Source organism: Herpailurus yagouaroundi, unplaced genomic scaffold (genome assembly GCF_014898765.1).
Source record: "Herpailurus yagouaroundi ecotype Mexico unplaced genomic scaffold, PumYag 28, whole genome shotgun sequence".
NCBI classification, from domain to species: Eukaryota; Metazoa; Chordata; class Mammalia; order Carnivora; family Felidae; genus Herpailurus; species Herpailurus yagouaroundi.
The window spans coordinates 147,433,508-147,456,301 of NW_024412376.1; the positions used below are offsets into that span (position 1 = coordinate 147,433,508).

General features: G+C 35.4%; 1 protein-coding gene across 10 annotated transcripts in view; it reads right to left on the minus strand.

The window, feature by feature from the left end:
- Positions 1 to 22,794, minus strand: part of RBPJ (recombination signal binding protein for immunoglobulin kappa J region) — a 220,043-nt gene that overhangs the window by 25,501 nt on the left and 171,748 nt on the right. For 9 of the 10 annotated variants that reach the window (XM_040486397.1, XM_040486424.1, XM_040486467.1 and 6 more), the window contains 2 exons: positions 15,772 to 15,810; positions 1,242 to 1,337 (listed from right to left, as the gene is read on the minus strand). In XM_040486397.1, the coding sequence (XP_040342331.1) occupies positions 1,242 to 1,337; positions 15,772 to 15,810 (135 nt within the window). Of the gene's footprint in view, positions 1 to 1,241; positions 1,338 to 10,466; positions 10,525 to 15,771; positions 15,811 to 22,794 lie in introns of those variants that run through there. The other variant, XM_040486456.1, reaches the window with a different exon arrangement.

Here is a 22,794-nt window from a genome sequence, read left to right on the forward strand (position 1 = left end):
TCGACTTACAAGCATGGAGGGTGTTAACTTGCTCTGTTTTGCTTAGGAAAACAAAAACAAAAACAAAAAAACAGACGATGCTCTGCACATACACTCAATTTCACTTGTATAAAGAATATCCAGTATCAACTTCATTAAAAAAAGAGGGTTCCACTATACTGACTAGGTTTCTATGTCCCAAACTGAAGATACCAACTTCTTCCCATATTTAATTCTAAATCAGATGATTACATTTTATTAGTCAATTAAGATAAAATAATCGGAAATGTAGTAAATCTGAATAACGATAAAAAAAGAACACTTTGGCAGTATGAGTCCTAAATATTACTTGCATTTGTTCATCCTATTTGAGGACAAAGTTATCAGTTAAATAGCTTCACCTTCGTCTTGGCTCAGATTTAGAGGACTTTAATAATTCCCTTCTCTGATGCATATGCTAAGGTTTCCTTTACCTCACACACTCTAAAATATCAGTCATCCCCTTCAGCCTAATGTCCAAACCTAAGTTTTCATTCCTTCTCTCACACCAATTTGGTGCCTTTCTTGCCAATCCAAAAAAATCCTGAAGACAAGAAAACTCCAGCAACCAGATGAAAAGCAACAAAAGTCCGTAATTATACACCCAAGATGCCGAAATTTATAAGATACTGCAACAGATGCTAAATATGAAGATCATTTTGTTATAATTTAATTCCGCTAACCTGATCACTAGGTTATTTCTGTAGTGCCCACATGCTGAGTACAAACTTGCCAACTCAATTTTACTATTTTTTCTTAATCTAAGTAGACACAGGGTCAAGGTGGAGAGCATTGGGAGCTCTTTTCCTTATAATCACTCCATGGTTCAATTCAGGGTTTGGTTAGCCTTCCTCTTTTCAAAATAGTTCTCTGGGGGTCACATGTGTATAAAACTGCATTTTCCACCAAAAGGAAAGCTATTTTTTGAACAAGCTAATGCACCACAGAAATACTTAGGGAACATCATGTAGCCCCCCCGCCTGAAATTATGGATTCTTTTATTTTATGACATCAGGGATTTAGCCAGATGATCTTTATTAAATATGCCACAGTTCACTTTGTTTCTCCAGAACCTTCAGTAGGGGCAAATCCCCTATTTTTTATTTTGTACTTACAAATTAACCCAATAAAAGAAACCACCTCTAACCTGTATACTAACACATCACTTGCAAATCCATGTAATAGCTACCATTAACCACCCGCCAGAAAAACAATAACCTTACCTTTTTTCATTTCCGTATGACTTCTGTGCAACTTTTGCATGAAGAATAAGTACTGTTTGATCCCCTCGCTCCTTTAAGTAATTTCGCATAGCTTCCCTAAAGTAAAATATAAATATTACTATTACGGGGGTGAAGTTTAGAATATTACTATGCTGTATGATAAAAAAAAATAATTAAAAGTATTTTTATTTTCTAAAAATGAAAACAAAAAAGCAAAACCAACCCAAGAATTAAATTTAAATATTATATAAATACTGTTCATCTTCAACTCTGTATTTTATTCTTTAAAAGAAGAAACTGTTGCCTTGGAATTTATGCTGTAACTCAAATCACAATTACAACTTCTATACAATGATTCTAGTTAGAATCATTATACACACTCCTGATTTACCTTTTGTTTGTAAAATTAATGGTATGCAACACTTTTGTACTTAACAATCTAATTACCCACCACCACCAGCGCCACTCCCCCAGCTATTAGAATCAGTATCTTCCAATGAATACAAAGCCATAACTTTTTCACATTAGGTCATTATTACATGTTCTTAAAAAAACAGCCTTACATAAAGACTACGCAAGCTGTGAGCTCATGACCTGAGCCCAAGTCGGATGCTTGACTGACTGAGCCACCCAGGCGCCCCTAGAACTTGTAGCACTTAGAAAGTAAGAGGCTTGGGGCAAACATTTAACCTCACCCAGTCAGATAATAATGCAGACCTAACACAGAGCAGTTGTGGGTATTAAATGAGATAATCCAGATGGCAGCATTTGTGGTTACTGACTGAAAACCTGTTGGATGCAAGGCAGGGCAGCTAACCCTGGGATCCAATAGCTTGAGAATTAATCCCTATCACTGAAGGGACTTCACCAGGGACTTCACTGAAGTCGAGTGAAGACAAGACTTTGGAAAACAAATTGTAATAAAATACACGACTCAGAGGTATGAACAAAAGTACCACTAAAGGAATGTTTATGTAAAGTTAGGGGTGATAAAGAACTATAAACTCTTGAACAACGTGGGGGTTGGGTGCCAGCACCCTGCACAGTCACAAATCTGCATATAATTTTTGACTCCCCCCCCCCCCAATAGCCGACTGTTGACCAGAAGCCTGATAACCGTAATTGATTAACATATATTCTGTATGCCATATGTATTATACACTGTATTCTTCTAATACAGTAAATTAAAGGAAATGTTAAGAAAAATCATATAAGGAAAATCCATTTACAGTACTATACTGCATTTATCAAAAAAAAATCTGCATATAAGTGGATCCATGCAGTTCAAATCCATGTTGTTCAAGGGTTAACTGTACATGCTAGGAAAAATTTCTTAGAAGAGTTAAATTCCAAAGGAAGAGGGGTAGACACAGGAAGTGGAAGGAGGAAAGAACAGGGCATTCCAGAGTCTGGAGAAGTATGTACAAAGACAAAAAAGATCCGGCACATCTGGGTACACGGAGATTCAGGCTGAGGAATCAGGCAGACACAATAACAAAACAGCAGCTAATATTTCTTGACTACTACGTGCCAGGCCCTGAACCAATCTCTTTATATGCACTGTTTCATTTAATCCTCACAATTCAAAAAGGTAAAAGTATTGTTCCTACCACTTTGAATGTCTTGCCCAATGTGTTGCAGTTAATGGCAGCCAGGAACTGAAACAATTCTTTGAGTCTGAAGTGAGCCACTGAAGGGAATAAAGCTGATAAACTGGGTACAGTAAAACTGTGAGAGGCTTGTCAAACGCCTTGAAAATCTGACATTTGTAAATGTATATACAAAGTATGAAAGCTTAAGTTAATTCAAATATTATTCTATGCTAGATGATGATAAAAGCGGTAGCAAGTATTACAAATTTTTTAAGAGACCTGGATAAAAAGTTAAATGTAACAAAATAAAAAATAAAATCCATCTCTTAAAACACTGTGCTATAGAATCTGGATTTTCAATCTAGACAAAAGGCAATGGGAGATCTTAAGGGTTTTTTTAAACGTACAATTATTTTTCCATTTCAGTTAATTTTTTGTGGTGGAATAGGGAAAGGATTAGAAAGTATTGAGACAAAACTTGAAAAAAGGTTGACATATTAAAAAAGAAGTAACAAGATAGTAGGAGGGGAGGTGGAAAAGACTTGATAATTTTTTAGATCTTTTGTTTTGGGAGCAGTAAGTGTATATTAACAGACTCTGTTTGACAAATGTGAATTCTGAAGCATCCCGGACCTCCAAACTTTACGTATTCAAAAGGCTGTTGGAAATACTCATCTGTAGTTCCGGAAAGGGGTCTGGGGGCAAAAACAGGGTTTGCTGGTGTGTAGTTCACACACAAAACCACAGCAGTGAATGCAATCTCGGAAAGAAAGCATAGTGACAGGAGAGTCAAGAAGAAAATGTATAAAAGGAAATGGAGAAGAACCAGTAAGAGAGAGAACTAAGGCTGTGCATTAGATGCTATTGAAGGAGACAAACCTTGAAGAGGTAACTATCAAAGGGTGAGATGCTGCAGAGGTCAAGGTCATTTTAATTTTAGCAAGAAGTCTAACAAATGCCAAGTAACAGAAAGGCTTATAAATTATTTGTAAAATGAGAAGCCACTGTAATGTCTAATGGGTAAGAAAGGAGCCATAAATATTGGCAACACCTTCAAAGGAATGGACAATAAAATGACCAAAGATCAGTATCAAAGGAATAGCTAATTGTGGAATCCATAAGTGATCGTGCCAAATCCTACTAGCATTTCAAGGGTGGGAATACAGAAAGCATAATCTCAAAACTGCTGGGTAATGGATAAGGGGTACAGTCTGGAAAGGATAACAATAAGGTTTCTGAGTGGTTGCTAAGTCAGATGCCTGATCATAGAGTTCAGGGTACGTAAGAAACCAAGAACAAAGTCAGAAGGCCAGTCAGTATCTTGACAGAGCTAGCGGAGAAGTCCAGTTCTTAGCACTGAACATGAAAAAGTGATATATACTTGAAAAGAAAAATTTTAAGTAGCAATTTTAAGTATACTTACTCCTAACACATTATATTTGCATTTATAGTGACAAGCTATAGAATGACAAGCATTATATTAACCATTATATCATTATAATATCTCTATTGTATCAGTCAGCAGTTACTTCATGTTTGTCAGATTCCACGTCTTTTTTTTTTTTTTGTCTTCCCAGACTACAAAGTCCCTGAGACATACTAGTAAGCATATTTTAGAAATGGGGGAGAGGTTAAATAACTTTCGCAAGATGATAAATACCCAGGATTCAAACTTAGGTAGTGCAACTCTCAAGGACAAAATTATACTATCAGATACTTTGCAATCTCTTTGCTGTGACACACACACACACACACACACACACACACACACGCAGGTCTGAATGTTAACTCTTGTCACCAAGCCTGAGTTTTCTCACCCATAAAACATATGTGTAGATACACGTTTAAAGTTAGCCCCACAAAAGGACATCTACGAAATGTCCGTAAACTCTTCCATTATTGTTGTTGCTATTATTATTATTATTATTATTATTATTATTATTATTATTTTCTTAGAAAGGAGAGGGGCAGGAGGGCAAGGCATGGCACCACTTCCACTGGAGCTATAGAGCAAACTTGAAAAGGGCCTAGAGGTAAATGTTCAGGCGTATCACCTGACTTGGCACAACAGGTAAGCTGCACATTTACCCATCTTCCCATTCAGGATTTATTGAGAGCCTATTACATCCTGGGCACTGGTCATCATGCTAGTTGCCTATGTTGGAAGTAGCTGTGTACAATTATGATTATGACAAAAGATTTCAGATCTCAAGCTGTTTATGGTCATTGCAGATGACAGCTCCAGTTTTCATCCTTTCCCTTTCTTAAAACAGCAACTAGAACCTTAAGATAATCAATAATAGTTGCCTTATAACTAATTGGCCATATAGCTTCTTTCACAAAGGAAAAAAAAAACCTGTTTTCTTATTAGAACATCGAACACATTAAAAATTATGTTCTCTGGTAATTAAAGCCTGATCATTTCCTCCAGCATCTTAAGTAGCCATAACCAACAATCAAAGATATATTCTGAAGAAACACAATTAAATAATAAAGCCCACAGAATGCAGCCCATGTGCCTTTCATCCAGACAGAGTAGGGTTTCACCAACAGAATGGGGTTTCAATTTCAGTACTATTGACATCCTGGGCAAAATAATCCTTTGCTGTGAGGGACTATCCTGTGCACTGTAGGGTGTTCAGCAACACTTCTATCTACGTATTTGAAGCCCGTAGCACCCTTTCTCAAACTATGACAACCAACACCGTCTCTAGATAATGGTAAATGTGAAGGGAGTTGAAGGACAAAGTCACCTGGGTTGAAAACCAGTGGGTTAGAGAAAAGCCAAAAGTATTCCAACAAGATGGCAAAATCATCCATTGTCTTTTTTAAAAGAATAAGGGAAATTTTAGCATTGGAAAGCATAATGTAGGTATCGTAAGAATCTTACTAGAATTACTACTTTGTATTAGTGAATTCTGAAAAAGAATGACAAAGTTAAATCCCAGTTTCTTGGAAAAGTTACTATTCTAACAAGTCTGAAGTATATTCTTTGTTAATTTCATTTAACGATTCCTTAGAACGTAAAAATTATTTGATGGGGCATCTAGGTGGCTCAGTTGGTTAAGCATCAGACTCAGGATTTCCGCTCAGGTCATGATCTCATGGTTCCCCCTCCCAAATAGACAAAGGCCACCATATTGTAAGGATTGGGTCATCATCACTTCTGTATTCTATGAAGTTTATTTTGGAAATAAACCATTTCACTACTTCTTTAAGGCTTTACCCGTGTAGAGAAAAATCGGAGACTTGAGGATTTTGAGAACATGTAACAGTAGGGAGTGCTGACATTCAAAGGTTAAGTCATCACCTCGGTGCTTACATATCTAGGCCTGGTTGATCCAAACTTGGCTCCTCGAATCCCAAGGACCACGCAGACCCTTCCTATTCCAGCTCATTTTCTTCTTCCCCCAAAATGTCCTATAAACATATGACTGGCCTAAGGTGAATATTAGTTGCAACCATTTTTATATGAATTATTTACCACTTATAAACTAACTACCTAATAACCATATAGAGCAAAGATCACACGTTACTCTCAATGTATATTCAACTTCATAGTTTTATTTTACTATAAATCTAAATTCATCTCATTTCTACTTAGTTTATATGGTGTTTGCTACCCATGGTTCTTATGATAAAGTAAAATCCATAATTAGGTTAAAACATGAATAATGTACTCTGTAATATAAAACACTTAGTAACATCTGAATACAAATAAAGAACCAAAAGAGACATTAATATGACCTAAGTTAATAAAGAATGGAAGATTCTCTTGTCATAAATCGAAGAGGGTGGATCATAAATGGACATAGCAAATAGTAATTTTAGCTATAATCCAGGGTAGGTGAGAATACATTGCTTTAAGAGTTTCTCAGCAGGCACTGGTAAAATGCTTCTCAAAACTGCATGCTATGGACAAGAAAGAAAAGAGATCCAAAAAGAAAAAATAGGGGCTCACTGAAAGGCAATGGAATCCCAAAATTAATACACAGATATTGACAAAAGATATATAACCTGTGAAGTAGACAACAGATACAGAGGTTAAATCTTAACTATCATCTTAGAATGTTACTACTTACTCTGGAGCAACCTCGAAAACAAACCAAGAAATAGCTTCAGATACTGAGTTTGTCTATAGGGTGACCAGGAGAGTAATGGAGGTTTGTACATGTACAATGAGAACAGAGGGGTGGCAGTGAGACCAACAGAGAATAGGGCTTCAGAAAAAATCCAAAACAAAACAAAACAACAGTGTTAGTCCAAGTGATAGAAAACAGGTTTTCAGAGTAAATAACACAAAATAGTTCCAACAATTACAATTACAGCAAGCCCAAAGGGGGGGGGGTTGGGCGCCGGGAGAAAGAACCTTACAAAAGAAATCCTGGTACTAAATTAATTCAAGCAAATGCATGAATTAGTGGGTACCAGTCCGCAGTGTCACAAAGGGGAAGAAAGTTAAGAGTACATGCCTTTGAAGGTTACCCAGAACACAAATATATTCAAAATTCCAGTTCTAACCTGATTGTTGACAATAGGGCAAAGTCTCTTAGTACAATGGGGTATTAGGTTGAGTAATATCTATGTTTTCTAAAAGTATGTGTTACAGTGCTGTTGACGGTCATAACTCCAGAGTTCAGACATACTCGCACATAAGGGATAGGCACACACTCCTGGAGATTGACACCTAATTGCATTGCAACTAATATTTTTACTGATGGCCCCAGGCTCTAAATGACAAAATGAGAAGCCTCCACAATAAAAGAACTGTTTCTATATATTAATATAAGGTCTGGGCATTCGGTTTTATTTTTGAATCCACAGTCTGCTGTACCCATAAGCCACATTACAGGGACTATTTCAGGAGAGTAGGATGCCCTTGTAAGTTAGTACTCAATTGATTCTATTTGTATTTCTGAAAGAATGCAATTATTTAAAAGGAAAAAAAAAAGTGAATCTATAATAACATTGACTAGTAAGTACATAGTGTTAACTATCCTTAATCAAAAATTTAAACTTTGAGGAGGTATAATTGTTTTTTTTTTTTTTTTTAATTTTTTTTTTCAACGTTTATTTATTTTTGGGACAGAGAGACAGAGCATGAATGGGGGAGGGGCAGAGAGAGAGGGAGACACAGAATCGGAAACAGGCTCCAGGCTCCGAGCCATCAGCCCAGAGCCCGACGCGGGGCTCGAACTCACGGACCGTGAGATCGTGACCTGAGCTGAAGTCGGACGCTTAACCGACTGCGCCACCCAGGCGCCCCTTGGAGGTATAATTGTTTTGAATACTACCCAAAATGTCATCCTCTAAATAAAAAGCCTTTTTTTTTTTCAATACTTCTTAATTTGGAAGATGAGGGTACAGACAGAGTAGGGTAGGTTTAGAAGATTTATTTCTTAAGGGACCTTCTCTGAATTCAACTCCCTATTTCCCCATACCCCAATAAAAGAGATATAAAATTCCTTTAAAAAATATTTTTGATAGAATAAAAGACACTAAAGTTTTCCTAACAGAAAACTCTTTAAAGGAAAAATGGGAAAATATGATTAAAAGGAACCAGAGGAAACCTAAATTTGCTATACTATCAAAAGGGAAAACTTCCTAATTTTTAATTTTGGGTTTAATAAATTAAATTTTTATCATAGAATTGGTCACTGATTTTTACATTCCAATTTTCTGTTCTATACAAACTGTTTTGCTAAATTTGCTTTATATTAGCTTTGATAATAAAGAATAAAAATCTGTAAGCTTGCCATCTTTAAAAAAGATTTAAAAAGAAATAAACCTTAACTGAATTCTCCCCTTGAAGATATATTAATTCCTTTTAGGGTATTTTTAAAGGATAAAAGCAAATAAAATCTTTTACAACTTTATTTTTTTAAATGTTTATTTACTTTTGAGAGAGAGAGACAGAGTGTGAGTGGGGGAGGGGCAGCGAGCGAGAGAGACACAGAATGTGAAGCAGGCCCCAGGCTCCTAGCTGTCAGCACAGAGTCTGACGCAGGGCTTGAACTCACAGACCGTGAGATCGTGATCTGAGCCAAAGTCGGATGCTTGGATGCTTGACTGACTGAGCCACCCATATGCCCCTAGATTTAACTGAAACACAGTAAAATGTAAATGTACAGTGGGTTGTTTTGGTATATGTATATACCATCACCACATTACAAAGACAGTCTTCATTCCCAAGTTTCTCTTCTGCCTCTAATCCCTCCTCCTGTCTCTCTCTGTCCCTGGGAAACCACTGATCTGCTTTGCCATTATAGATTCGTTTCCATTTTCTAGAATTTTGTGTAAATGAAATCATGCAGTATGTATCCATTGTTTTCTGACTTCTTTTGAAAACAGAGCATAATTGTCATAGGATTTTATCTATGTTGTTGCATGTATCAACAGTTTATTCCTTTTATTGCTGAATAGAAATCCTCTGTAGAATATATCACAATTTGTTGATTCACTCACCTGTTGGTAGACGTTTGGGTTATGCCTGTTTGGCTATTATAACTGACACTACCACAAACACCTGTGATCAAGTCTTTGTATTCACATTATGTTTTAATTTCTCTTGATAAATATGTAAAAATGGAATGGCTGCACCATATGGTAGGAGTGTACTTAACTTTTTCAGAAAGTGCCAGATTATTTTCCTAAATTGTTGTATTACTTTACATACCACCAGAGTATAAGAGTATCAGTTCTTCCTACTAGATATCTCATTGTGGTCTTAATTTGCATTTCTTTAGTGGTTATTTGCCACAGTGTCTGGAGAAGTACCTGTCTAAATCATTTTCCTATTTAAAAAATGGGTTATTTCCTTATTATTGACTTTTTATTATTTTCATAATCTGGATACAAATGTTTTACTCATAATTTTGAAGAAGTAAAATTTATTCATTTCTTTCTTCCAGAGTTAGTGCTTTGGTGTTGTATCTAGGAAATATGTGCCTAATCCAAGGTCACAAAGATATTCTCCTGTATTTTCTTCTAAAATATATATAATTTGAAGTTTTACATTTAGGTATATTTTAAGCTAATCTTTGCATATGGTTCTAGCCACGGATCATAGTTATTTTGTGTCTATGTATATAAATGACAGGGGCATATGGACATACAAATGTTCCAGAATCTTTAAAGACCCTTTAACTAAATTGCCTTTGCACCTTGAATGAAGAACATATACCTCAAAAACTTCCTCTGGCCACTGTTCTGTTAGTGATTTACCTGGTTGTCTTTACACCAATACCATCCATGATTACTGAATGTAGCTTAAGGTTGTTTGCATTTCCATATAAATTTCACAGTTTGTCAACTGTTACAAAAAGTCCACTGGGATTTTGACAAGTATTAAGTTGAATGCATAGATCAATTTGGCAAGAAGTGACATCTTAACAATATTGAGTCTTCTGTCCCAAGAATATTTATTCAGGACTTCAAGCTCTCTCAACAGTATTTTAAAGATTCAAGTGCACAGTGCTTTTACATCTCGTGTCAGATTTTCCCCTAAGAATTACATACTTTTGATGTGATTATATATAGTATTGTTTATTAAATTTCAATTTCCCACCGTTCACATAAAAAAACAATTCATTTTTATGTTGATCATGTATCCTACTATCTTGACAAAACTCACCTATTAGTTTTAGCAGCTTTTTAAGATTCCATAGGATTTTCCATATAGATGATCATGTCTGCAAATAAAGACAGTTTTACTTCTTTCTTTCCAATCTGGATGGCGTCCTTTTCTTTCCTGAACTGATTGTACTAACTAGAACTTCAAGTACAATGTTAAATGGAAGCGGTGAAAGCAGACAATCTTGCATTGTTCCTGATCTTGAGGGAAAACATTCAGTCTTTTCACAGTTAAGTATTGTGTTAAACATAGTTTTTTTGTAGGTACACTTTTTTAGGAGGAAATACCCGTCTGTTCCTAGTTTGATGAAAATTATGATCAAGGATGAATGTCAAAAGCTTTTCTAAATCTCTTGAGGTGACCACATGATTTTCCTTTTTGTTCTGTTACTATAATGAATTACATTGATTTCCATTTGTGAGATAAAGCCACATTGTTGTTTTCATTTTGAAAATTTAAGACTTTTTGCATCTGTGTTTGTAAGGGATACTGGTCTATTGTTTTATTTTCTTGAAATGTCTTTGCCCTGCTTTTAAAACAGGGCAATGCTGTCCTCACAGAATGCACTGTGAAGTACATCCTACTCTCCAATTTTCTGGAAGAGTGTATATAGAACTGGTATAATTTACTTCTCATACGTCTGGAAGACCTCAAGAGTGAAATCATCTGAGCCTGCAGTTTTCTTTGTGGGAAGGTTTATAATTACAAATTCGATTTCTTTAGACATTAGGGCTATTCAGGTTATGCTTCTTGAGTAAGCTTTGGTAGTTTGCTAATTTCAAGAAATGTGTGCATTTCTTCAAAAGTTGTTGAATGATTAACAGAAACTTATTTATAATATTTGCTTGTTATCCTTTATACATCAGTAGAATCTGTAGCGATGTCACCTTTCTTCATAGTAATTTGTACAGAATCTGATTTCTATCTGCTATGACTGTCCTGCTTGAAAGATTTCTTTAACATTTCTAGTAGTTCAGGCCTGAATATGATAAATTCTTTTCCATTTTTTTATGTCTAGAAAGGTCTTTATTTTGTCTTGCCCAGGGACAGAATCCCAGGTTGCTGCCTTTTTTCCCCCTTTGAGTACTTTAAAGCTCTTGTCTCATTGTCTTCTTAGGAAGATTTCAGATGAAAAGTCTCTCATCATCCTCATCTGTCTTCATTCCTTTGTACACATCTTTTTTCTCTGTTGCTTTTAACATTTTCTCTTTATCACCAACTTTAAGCAACTTGATTATAATATGCTCCAGTGTAGTTTTTGCGCTTGGGTTCACTGAGTTCTCAGAACTATGGTTTTACAATTTTCACCAAGTTAAGGAAAATTTCAGCCATTATCTCTTCATCTATTCTTTTAATCGTATCTCCCCCTTTGCTGACTCCAATTACTTGGATATTAGCCCACTTGAACATAAACCACAGCTCCCTTACAGATTGAGTTATTTTACCCCGAGAACTTTTTCTGTGTTCTTCATTTTGGATACTTTCTATTGTTATGTCTTCAAGTTCATTAGTCTCTTCTTCAGCAGTATGTACCTATAATTAATCCCATCAACTGTATTTCTTCATCTTAAATATTGTAATTTTCCTCTCTAGGAAATCTGATTTAGATACCTTTTAAAATCTTCCATGTCCTGTATTTAACTTGTTCGATCTCTTCTCTAGCTCAGGGATCTGCAATTACAATCATAAACCAAATCTGATGCACCCCTCTTTGTGACAGAAAATTGTACTCCAGCATACAGACATGCCCATTTGTTTGCACATCGTCTGTGGCTATTTTTTTTTACAAAAGAGCTGAGTAGTTACAACAGAGGATACATGGGCCACAAAAACTAAAATGTTTACCACCTGATCCTTTAACGAAAAAAAAATCTCAAACTCCTGGTCTTAGCACACTGAACACATAGAAGATAAATACAATAACTGCTTTAATGTCTTTGTCTAATTCCATCAGATGTTGTCACTGCTGGGTTGGTTTTAATTGACTGAATTTTTCCCTCATTATGGATCATATTTTCCTGCTTTTTTGTATGACTGGTATATTTTAATTATATGTTAAGGCACAATAAATCTGACTTCTGAGTATTTGATACTTTTCTATTCCTGTAAATATTCTTGACCTTTGTCTTGGTATATATTTAAGTTACTTGGAAAGAATTTGATCCTTTCAATCTTGTTTTTGAGTTTTTTAACAAAACTTTTGCCTAACAGTAAAATCAGCAGCACTTGGTGTTGGCCAAATTTTGCACCATTGTTGAAGGAAAATCCTGCCGTGCAGTACTGTAGTAGATGCATCATGAATGATATTTTTCCACTTTAGCTAGTGGGAACAGGCAAGTTTGTAGTATGAGCTTCAGGATGTTTTTCCCCTCTAAATCTTTAGCTTGATTTTTATCCCCCAGCCTTGGGTAGTTTCCTCACACTTGTGTGTTGATCGATACTCAGCTGAAGATAAGAAGGGACCTTCTGCAGATCTCCGGAACTACATAGCTCTTTCCTCTCCAGCTTTCTGCCTGGGAACTCTAGCCACCGTGGACCCCCGGATTCCCAGCTCCATCTCCTTGGTTCCAGGTGCTTCCTAGGCTCCACACCTGGATTCCTTCTCCCTACATCATGTCCTAGAAACTCTCTAGGTACTAAGTTGGGGCAACTGTGGAGCTCACCTCACGGGTCTCCTGTCTCTCAAGGCTCACTGTCCTTTCTTGCCTGCCATCTGGTATCTTGAAAAACATTGTTTTAATACATTTTGTCCAGGTTTTTTCAGTTGTTTCAGTTTGGAGTAATTCCAGTCCCTGTTACTCCATTTTGGCCAAAAGCAGAAGGCTTAAAAGCTTACAAAAATTTTCCAAACAGGGAAAACTGCTTAAAGAGTAAACGGAAAATCATGATAAAGTAAACAGGGCCTAATTATATTATTGTATATATTTTAGGAAAGGAAAATTTCCTTATGATATTTATTACCATCACAGTGACTGCTATTTTTACAGAGGTATCCCCATTAAAAGCAAGTGATTTATTCACCAAAATATATTCTATGGTTAGGAGTCATTCCAATCTATTACTACTGGTAATAAAATAAAATAATCTATTAAACTATAAATTTCAAAATGTCCATAAATGTGAATTAAATAATTCTGCTTCAAATTTGTTCCTGATATATACAAACAAGTAATTGTATATAATGTCTTTAGAGAAAAAAAAAAAAAACCTTTCTAATCTAAGTAATTTCAGACTTCTAGGAAAGTGGCCAAAGTAGGCAAAGAACTGTACTAGTCCCCTTTCCTCCAGACTCCCCAAATATCAGTATTTTACCATATTTGCATATTATGTTTTTAAACAATTTAAGGGCTCATTGTAGATATACAGCCCCTGAACCCAAATACTTCAGTGTTCATTTCCCCAAAACAAAGACATGCCCATATACAAGCATAATGCAATTATCACTGATACAATACTTGTATATACAGATTTTATTCAAATGTTGCCAACTGTCCCACAAATGTCCTTTATTTGGAGTATGGAAGGCAGTGTTGAGAAACTAATGCCCTTGGACCAAATCAGAACAGCCACCAATTTTTCTAAATTAATTTGAGCTCAAATACAGACATTCCATTCATTTATATATTGATATCTATGGCTGATTTGGGGATGTAAGAAGAGATGAGAAGTCACAACAGCCTCAGTGTGGCTAAGTCTAATACATTTATTATCTGGCCCATTATAGAAAAGTTTGCTAACTCCAGCTTTAAAACAAAAGAAAATTTTTTTCCCGTTCCAGAATTTAGGTGAATTTAGTTGTCATGATTTTTTTGGTCTTCACTAGTCTGCTATTCCTCAGTCTTTGTTTTTCGTCGTCTTGATAAGTCTGAAGAGTAAATGTTGTTTACTTTATAGAATGTTCCTCATTTGTGTCTGTTTCCTCATGCTTAGATGTAGCTTGTGCATTTTTGGCAGGAACATCACAAAAGTGACATGATGTTATCCTCCTGAGGATGCACATGATGTTTATTTGTCCACTACTAGTGATGTTAAATTTCAATCACTTCATTAAAGTGATATCTGCCAAGTTTCTTCACTGTCATGCTCCTTTTGTTCCCTTTATAATTAATGCATACTTTGTGAGGATACACTTAGAGACTAAGTAAATGTTTGTTTCTCCTCAAACTTTAAACCAATAGTTTTTCTGCCTGAAACAATTATTACTGTAGTGGTTGCCAAAGTGTGATTTCCTAGTTCCATCATTCCTTCTACATTTATTAGATGGAATTCTGCTATAAGAAAAATTCCTAGCCTCCACTACAGAGTCATTTCTTTAACTCAGTGTAGACTTTTAAACTATATTTCATTCTGTGGGTTCTATTACTATCATTATTTATTTTGAAGATTAAAGTGCTCATGATTTGGCTAAGGAGAATCTATTTAAACTGGCTCCCTTTCTGTGTCCTTGTAGCATGTCTCCATCATTCTTTGAGTACAACATTTTTTAAATAGTAACAATAATGTGGAAATAACCCAAATGGCCATCAATGTGAAATATTAAAGAAGGAGCAGTGTGAAGGCAATAAAAGACTACGGAGATATGAAAGAGAACAAGGTAGAGGATGTACAGTTAGGTGGAGTTAAAAGGTCCAGAACGATGGTAGAGTATGATGCGAGACTTAAGAAAAGAAAAAAAAAAATGACAACGATATGCTTATACATGCATATAATTTTCTTGAAAGATACTAACAATGCAGGATTAGCATTAACTCTAGGGCTGTAACTGTGCAACAGGTATCTTTTTTATTTACAAATGCTGATTGAAAAAATTTTAAATCATTTAAGACTAATCCTTTCAAATTTAACATTTGTAATTAAAATGTATATTGTAAAATTAGTTCGCATAATTAGAACACAATGTAGTATTTATAGTCTCCTTAAAATGGTTAAAATCTTATATTTCTTTAAATTTTTTAAAGCATTTATCTTTCAAGTTTCACTTATAATCAATAAATTATGATTAGCTAAATGCAGCTAGATTGGCCGGATATCGGAAGCTATCTTTACATTGTTGCCTTTGTTATGTTCACTATATCATACTCAAGATTACTTCTTAAAAGGTTTCATTTTCCCCTTTGAACTATACCCGATTAGCCTGGTTTTGGGGGGTGGAAGGTGGGGGGAGGACGTAGGGAAGGATGGGAAGAAGCTTATGATTTAGATACCAGTATCTGAATCACTTCAAGAGCACCTAATATCATTTTTAAGATGACAGGATCTGGTATTTTCATTTAATGTTTGGGTGAAAGACTAATATAATGCTTACCTAGTGAGTCGTTTAGGTGGAGGCCGCTCACCAAATTTTCTGGAAAAAATAAGAAAAATAAATAAATATATATAGGCTGTTATTCCACAGGAAGCTTTTTAGGCACCATGAAATCTCCTTTGCGACGTATACTTCAACTCTACTAAGAACAGCACAAAGGGACGTCCTTTAGCAACCATCCTTACCCAGAAATAACAAAATACATACTTTAAAAATGGTTTCTAAACAAAAACAACACACCCTAAGTACGCCTTACATACCCACTCTGAGCATGTAGCACAATGATCAGAGGAGTGTGACCAATACCTCCTAGAGACACCTTGCAAAAAACCCCCACAACTAACCAAAGACACCCAGTCTCACACAATCTGCAGCACTCAGAAAAATCCTCACAGCCCAAGAGGTGGTACAGAGCTTACCAGTGTCTGTCATGTGCCAGGCACTTTGCTATACATATTTTATACATTACTCTTTTTAATTAATATAAAACAATTCTGTAAAGCACATATTGGCCCATTTAAAAAATGCAGAAAGCAACTTGCCCACTAAGTAAGTTAAGTGGCAGGCAGAGTTGAAATTTAAACCCAGCTGTTGATAAATAATACCAAAGTTTTGTATGGAACCATAAAAGACCAAGAATAGCCAAAGTTATCTTGAAAAAGGAGAACAAAGCTAAGGGTCTCACAATTCCAAATTTCAAGATATACTACACAAAGCTGTAGTAATCAAAACAGTATGATGGTACTGGCACAAAAACAGACACATAAATCAATGGAACAGAAAACCCTGAAATAAACCTGTGTTTATATGGTCAATTAATCTATGACAAAGAAAACAAGAATATTCAATGGAGAAAAGGGTCTCTTCAGTAAGTGGTGCTGGGAAAGCTGGGCTAGTACATGCAAAAGAACGAAACTACACTACTTTTTAACAATACATACAAAAATAAACTCAAAATGGATTAAAGACATAAATGGGAAACCTGAAGGCATAAAAATCCTAAAAGAGAAGTAGGCAGTAACGTCTCTGACAGTGGCCACAGCAATATTTTTCTAGGTAGGTCTCCTAAGGCAAGGGAAACACAAAAGCAAAAATAAACTATTATGACCACATCAAAATAAAATGCTTTTGCACAGTGAAAGAAACCATCAACAAAACAAAAAGGCAACTTACTGAATGGGTGAAAATATTTGCAAATGATATATCTAATAAGGACTTAATATCTAAAATGCATAAAGAACTTCTACAACTCAACACCCAAAATAATCTGATTAAAAATGGGCAGAGGACCTGAATAGATATTTTTCCAGACATACAAATGGCCAACAGATACACGAGAAGATGCTCAACATCACTAATCATTAGGGAAATGCAAATCAAAGCCACGAGACAGCACCTTAACACCTGTAAGAATGGCTAAAGTAAACAACACAAAAGATAACAAGTGTTGGCAAGGATATGGAGAAAAAGGAACCCTGCGCACTGCTGGTAGGAATGTAAATTGGTACAGTCACTGTGGAAAACAGTATAAAGGTTCCTCAAAAATTACAAACAGAAATACCTTATGACCCAGTAATTCCACGACTGAGTACTTAACCAAAGAAAATGAAAACACGATTTCAAAATGATATATGCACCCTTTTGTTTATTGCAGTATTTACAAGAGCCAAGATATCAAAGCAACCTAAGGACCACTGATAGACAAATGGATAAGGAAAATATGGTGTGTACACACACACACACACACACACACACACACACAGAATATCATGAAGACATTAAAAAAAAGGGGGGGGATCTTGCCATTTGAGAAAACATGGATGAACCTAGAGGGTATTACACTATGTGAAGTAAGTCAGATTGAGAAAGACAAATACCCCATGATTTCATTCATATGTGAAGTTAAAAAAATAAAAAATCAGAATCCGACTTATAAATATAGAGAATAAACTGATGGCTGCCAGAGGGAAGGGGGTGGGCGGTGGGCAAAATGGGTGAGGGGGAGCAGGAGACACAGGCTTTCAGTCATAGAATGAGGAAGTCACAGGAATAAAAGGCACAGCATAGGGAATATAGTCAACGACACTGTAATAGTGTTGTACGGTGTCAGAATGTAACTACACTTACGGTGAGCACAGCAGACACAGAGAAAAGTTCAATCACTATGCTATACAGGAAACTAATGTAACACTGTGTCAATTATATGCAAACAAAATTAAAAAAAAAAAAACCTAGACGTTGACTACTCAAGAAGCTTATAGTACATGGCCCTTCAGAAAGAAATAGGCTAAGTGGACAAACAAAAGCATTTCAACTGGTTATAAGAGGGCAAGGAGAAAAGCTTGAGCAAGGGTCAAGAAAGCACAATTTAGGCTGCAATTATAATACAGCACGGAGGTTAAGAAAAACTCTCTAGAGTAAAATTAGCTGAGTTCAAATCCATGATTTAGTATTTTCCTATTGTGTAACTTTGAAGTTACCTGACTCTCCAGACCTTAGTTTCCTCACATGGGAAGAAGGCACCATGGTGTTGAAGGGATAAAATATGTTAATATTTAGAAGCACACAAAATAGTGCCTGGTATGCAGTAAGTGCTCAACAAATGTTAGTCATTATTACTACACTTTTGTTATAAATTGGCAAGCCAAAATTATGAAATAAGGAACTAAGCGTGATGTTAATAAGAATAAATAAGTATAGAGGAAGAAGAAACTAACTTCTACGTGATGACCTATTTCCACTGTGAGGTTCTCTAAGAGATGGTGGAAGCACAACACTTGAAAATGGACCGGTAGAATTGTGTTTTCAAGCAGATTGAAGTTACAAACAGGCTAAGTGACTTGCTCATAATCAGTTACAGGTTGCAAAGCCTAATTTGACTTAAGAGTTCTCTACTGTACTTAATGTCCCACAAAATTATTAACTTTGATGATAAAAGCCTTAGCATCTGATGTAGTACATTTTGTTGTGTAATTTAATGCCATATGACATTGTTTATGAACTCAGGATTTATAAACAATGGGTATCTGCGACTACATTTTTGTTAACCCTGAAATACTGAAATAGTATTCTAACTCAAATAGTACAAAAATATGAGTAAACAATCTAAGTTTCTGTTGGAAGAATTACTTATTAATTCTTTGATTTTACCCTGCAGGATATTCAATTTTAAAAACCAAGAAACAAAACACAATGTTTTAGCAGCAACATCAGCAGGGCCACTGAAGACCACACATTCTAAACCACTGAACTACTGAAAAACAAAAAACAACAACAACAAACACTCACTGAACTACTGGCTAATCTGTAAATTTCAGTTCTGGAATTAAAGCTGAAAATCTACTCCTGAATCTTTTTCCAAACGGAAGACTTTTTTGAATTTTTCAAACTGATTACACGTACCATTAAACTGCCTTACTACGTTAGATATAGTTTGCAAAAACCAAGAAGTTTAAGACAGCCTTTAAAATATTTCTTTGCATATACTGTGTATGTAAGAAAGAGCACAGTTGCACTTTATAAAGACAAGCAAAGCGAGGTGGTTAAAATGGTGAAAATTTTACAGAGACACAGCTAACGAAATAAACAAAACTTTCCAATGGAGATCATGACATGGTACCCTTCATACTAGCATTCCATACTAATATTCCAACCATCAGGCACCCTTTTGGATCTGACATAGCTTTATTACAGGACGAGTAAGAGACCCACTGTACTCACAATTGAAACATAAATTTTGTTTCTCGGTGCTCTGAAATGCTTTCAAAATTAGATTAACAACTAAGTGTTAATTAAAATATCTGTCTCTATTCCTTTTTGGAAATACCCCTTGGATGAAATCAACAATTACACAACATTCTCATGCAGAATCCCTCCTGCCCCTACAGAAAACATGAGCAAGAGAACTCAGCAAGTTTGCATGTTGAGCTTGGAACAGCACTTCAAAATTTAGTAACATTCTATCTAGGCGCCATCCTAAGGTGAGGAATCTGTTAATAAAATTAAATTGCTTCTTCACTAGATAATAAAGCACCTCCATTAACTGTTGCGAGCAATCCCAGTCCTTTCTTTAATGCATACGCCATCACACTATCTCATTAAAACTAACAGTTACTGTATTTACTGCAATAGGGGAAGAATAAGAAAATGGGTTTTTTAAGAAAAGTCATGAAAGCATTTACTAGGTTCACAATGAAGTATTCTGAAGCTTGCAGCTGAACTAAATCCTAATTATTTAATAAAATTTATAGGTCTACATATTTTAAAATGTCAAGTTACATAAAATAAGGTGCATTATGGATCCTGTAATTTTCACTACTAATCTGATATACAATATATACAACTTCAAGAATTATCTACTGCAAAAAAGAAGGTCCATTTTTAAACATGAATGACTCAAAAAAATTCATGATGTAATATTTATATCATGCAATCAAAATATTCACCTTTCAGCAGAAATGACTACAGTCCATTATCAATTTCTCATAGACTGATTATAATTTAAAGATTAAACTCTATCTCTCACTCTTATAATAGGAAATGGTAAGACAGGCATAAATTTTTATCTTTATTTGCAATCTATTTTAAAAACAAGGTGTCAAAAATAAAAAAATAAAAACAAGGTGTCTATTCACATGATCTGTGTTAACAACTGAACCAGAAATAAGTTGGACCAACCAAGTTTAGACCACTCTCATGCAAAATGCTTTTCATAATAGGTGTATGGTGTATTTAACAATAAAAAATAATCTAAATCCCTAAGTACTCTAAGGATGCTTTTAATTTTATAAAATACGGAACTAATTCTTCATTGTGACGAAGAATCGCTGCTGTCCAATTATCTTTTTGATAGTATAGATTATCGATATCTCATCAGCAAGAAGTTTCTCAAATTATATGCATGCTGTATTATATAAAATGTAGTTCTGACTAAATGTAATAATATATAATAATCTGCTTATATATCTAAGGGGAAAAGTTATGATTCTGGCTTTTTTTAAATGTTTATCTATTTTTGAGAGAGAGACAGAGAGAGAGGGAAACACAGAGCCTGATGCAGGGCTCGAACCCATGAACCATGAGATCATGACTTGATCTTAACACATTGCTACAAAAAGTCCCCAAAACCTGATGTTATCTAGAGTAACGATATTAGAACATGAGTTTTAAAAACAGATGTGGCTGGAAAAGCAAGCTCAAGTCTTTGGGAAACTCTTGTACCCCTGGGTTGTGGAACTAAAAGCAACTGCCTCTATTGTACTGTATTTCACAAATTTTCTGCCTTAACAGAAATGAGAATAAAATAAAGGCAAGAAACACTGGTGTAGTATTTGCAGGAAATAAGTAGAAAAGAAAGCATGAACAATCCAAACTCATAAACCAAATTTTATACCAAATTTGCTGTAAACAGCATATTAATTTTAGACAGTTGGAAGTATTGGGATTCCCATGATTTAAGACAGTGAAATAAAATAGCACTTGATTGAGGAAAAATTAGTAATGTTGACTCATATCCTCAAGAATGCACACCTGGCCATGCCACCAGAAGGAAACAAATAGGTAATACACATTATTATTCTATTTTATGATAATGTATAATACGAAAAGGAAGCAAAATATACTAGGAAGCTGTTTGATAATTTGCTCACAAAAAAATATAAGAGGCTAATTAGAAAAGGCTACATATAACATTCTGTCCTTGTCTCCAGATTCATTCATTCACCTAGTAGAAATCAAGTATAGATATATGGAATACATCAGTGAACAAATCTATGTCTTTATGGAACGTATATACTATTAGGACACATGGACAGTGAAATATATGCAAAGATGATCTTCTATGTAATTAACAAAAGTAAAATTTTAGAAACTACATATTGTACCTATTGGATAGAACTGGAGATTAATATTTAACCAATTGAAAAATTTTTAAAAATTAATATGTAATTTATCTCTACTGCAAAAGCTCATCCATTCTCTGTCCGTGGCAGAAAACAGCCTATTAAGTCACACAACTTTGAGCAAAACATGTCTGCCTTTGTTCTACTTTAATTTCTAGTTTTGAACTTGCTCTTCCCTCAAGAATCACATTTGGTAACAATACTGCTCACAACCTGTTGAGGTGCAACCAGTGGTCCTTGGCACCACGTGCCCTCCTGGCCATCGCATGTATTAAATGTGTTTCTATGAGAACAAATATCCTACGGGGTAGATTTCAAAGACAAGCCATGCTTGCAGCTGGCCCCATCAGGTGGAGAAACGTGCTTCCCCCAATTCCCTGTACTGGTAGAACATCTAAAAGCACAGTCTCTTTAATTTTGATTCTACCTTTTCTTTACAATAAAAGAAAAATATCAAAGTCATCTTTGTAACAATATGGCAGCAGTTTGTGAAAAGAAACAGGGAAAGCGGAAAGACATAACTGAAGGGTGACTGAGACCATCATCTCCAGCTATTCTCAGTATCTGCCTTCTTAGATATTTCCAATATTATTACTGGGATAAGGGGGTGCCTTTCCAAAAAACCATTACCTGGGGAAGGGCTTTCCCGGGTTAAATCTGCAAGAGCCACAAGCCTTACTATCCAGATGGCATAACTGAGTTGCGACAACACTGGCATCCATTAACACTGCAGATGAGATCTTATATGAAAAGTATGCATCTTAAAATCTATGGCTTCTAGAAGAGGGGGCAACTGGACACTGGGCAAACTATGCTAATTTCATGTATCAAAAGACTGAATGGGACAAACTGACAATGCTTCCTAATATAATGTATTAAGTAGAGTACATTATCACTTCTGTGATGTTACTGCCAAAAAAATGTAGAAACTGAAGCTGAACACGAGAAAATTTAAACCTAAAGCATGGATTAGTCAACAAAATAACCGAGCTATACTTTAATTACTTAAAAAATTTTTTTTCAATATTTATTTTTGAGAGACAAAGAGTGTGAGCGGGGGAAGGGGCAGAGAGAGGAGGACACAGAATCCGAGGCAGGTTCCAGGCTCTGAGCTGTTGGCACA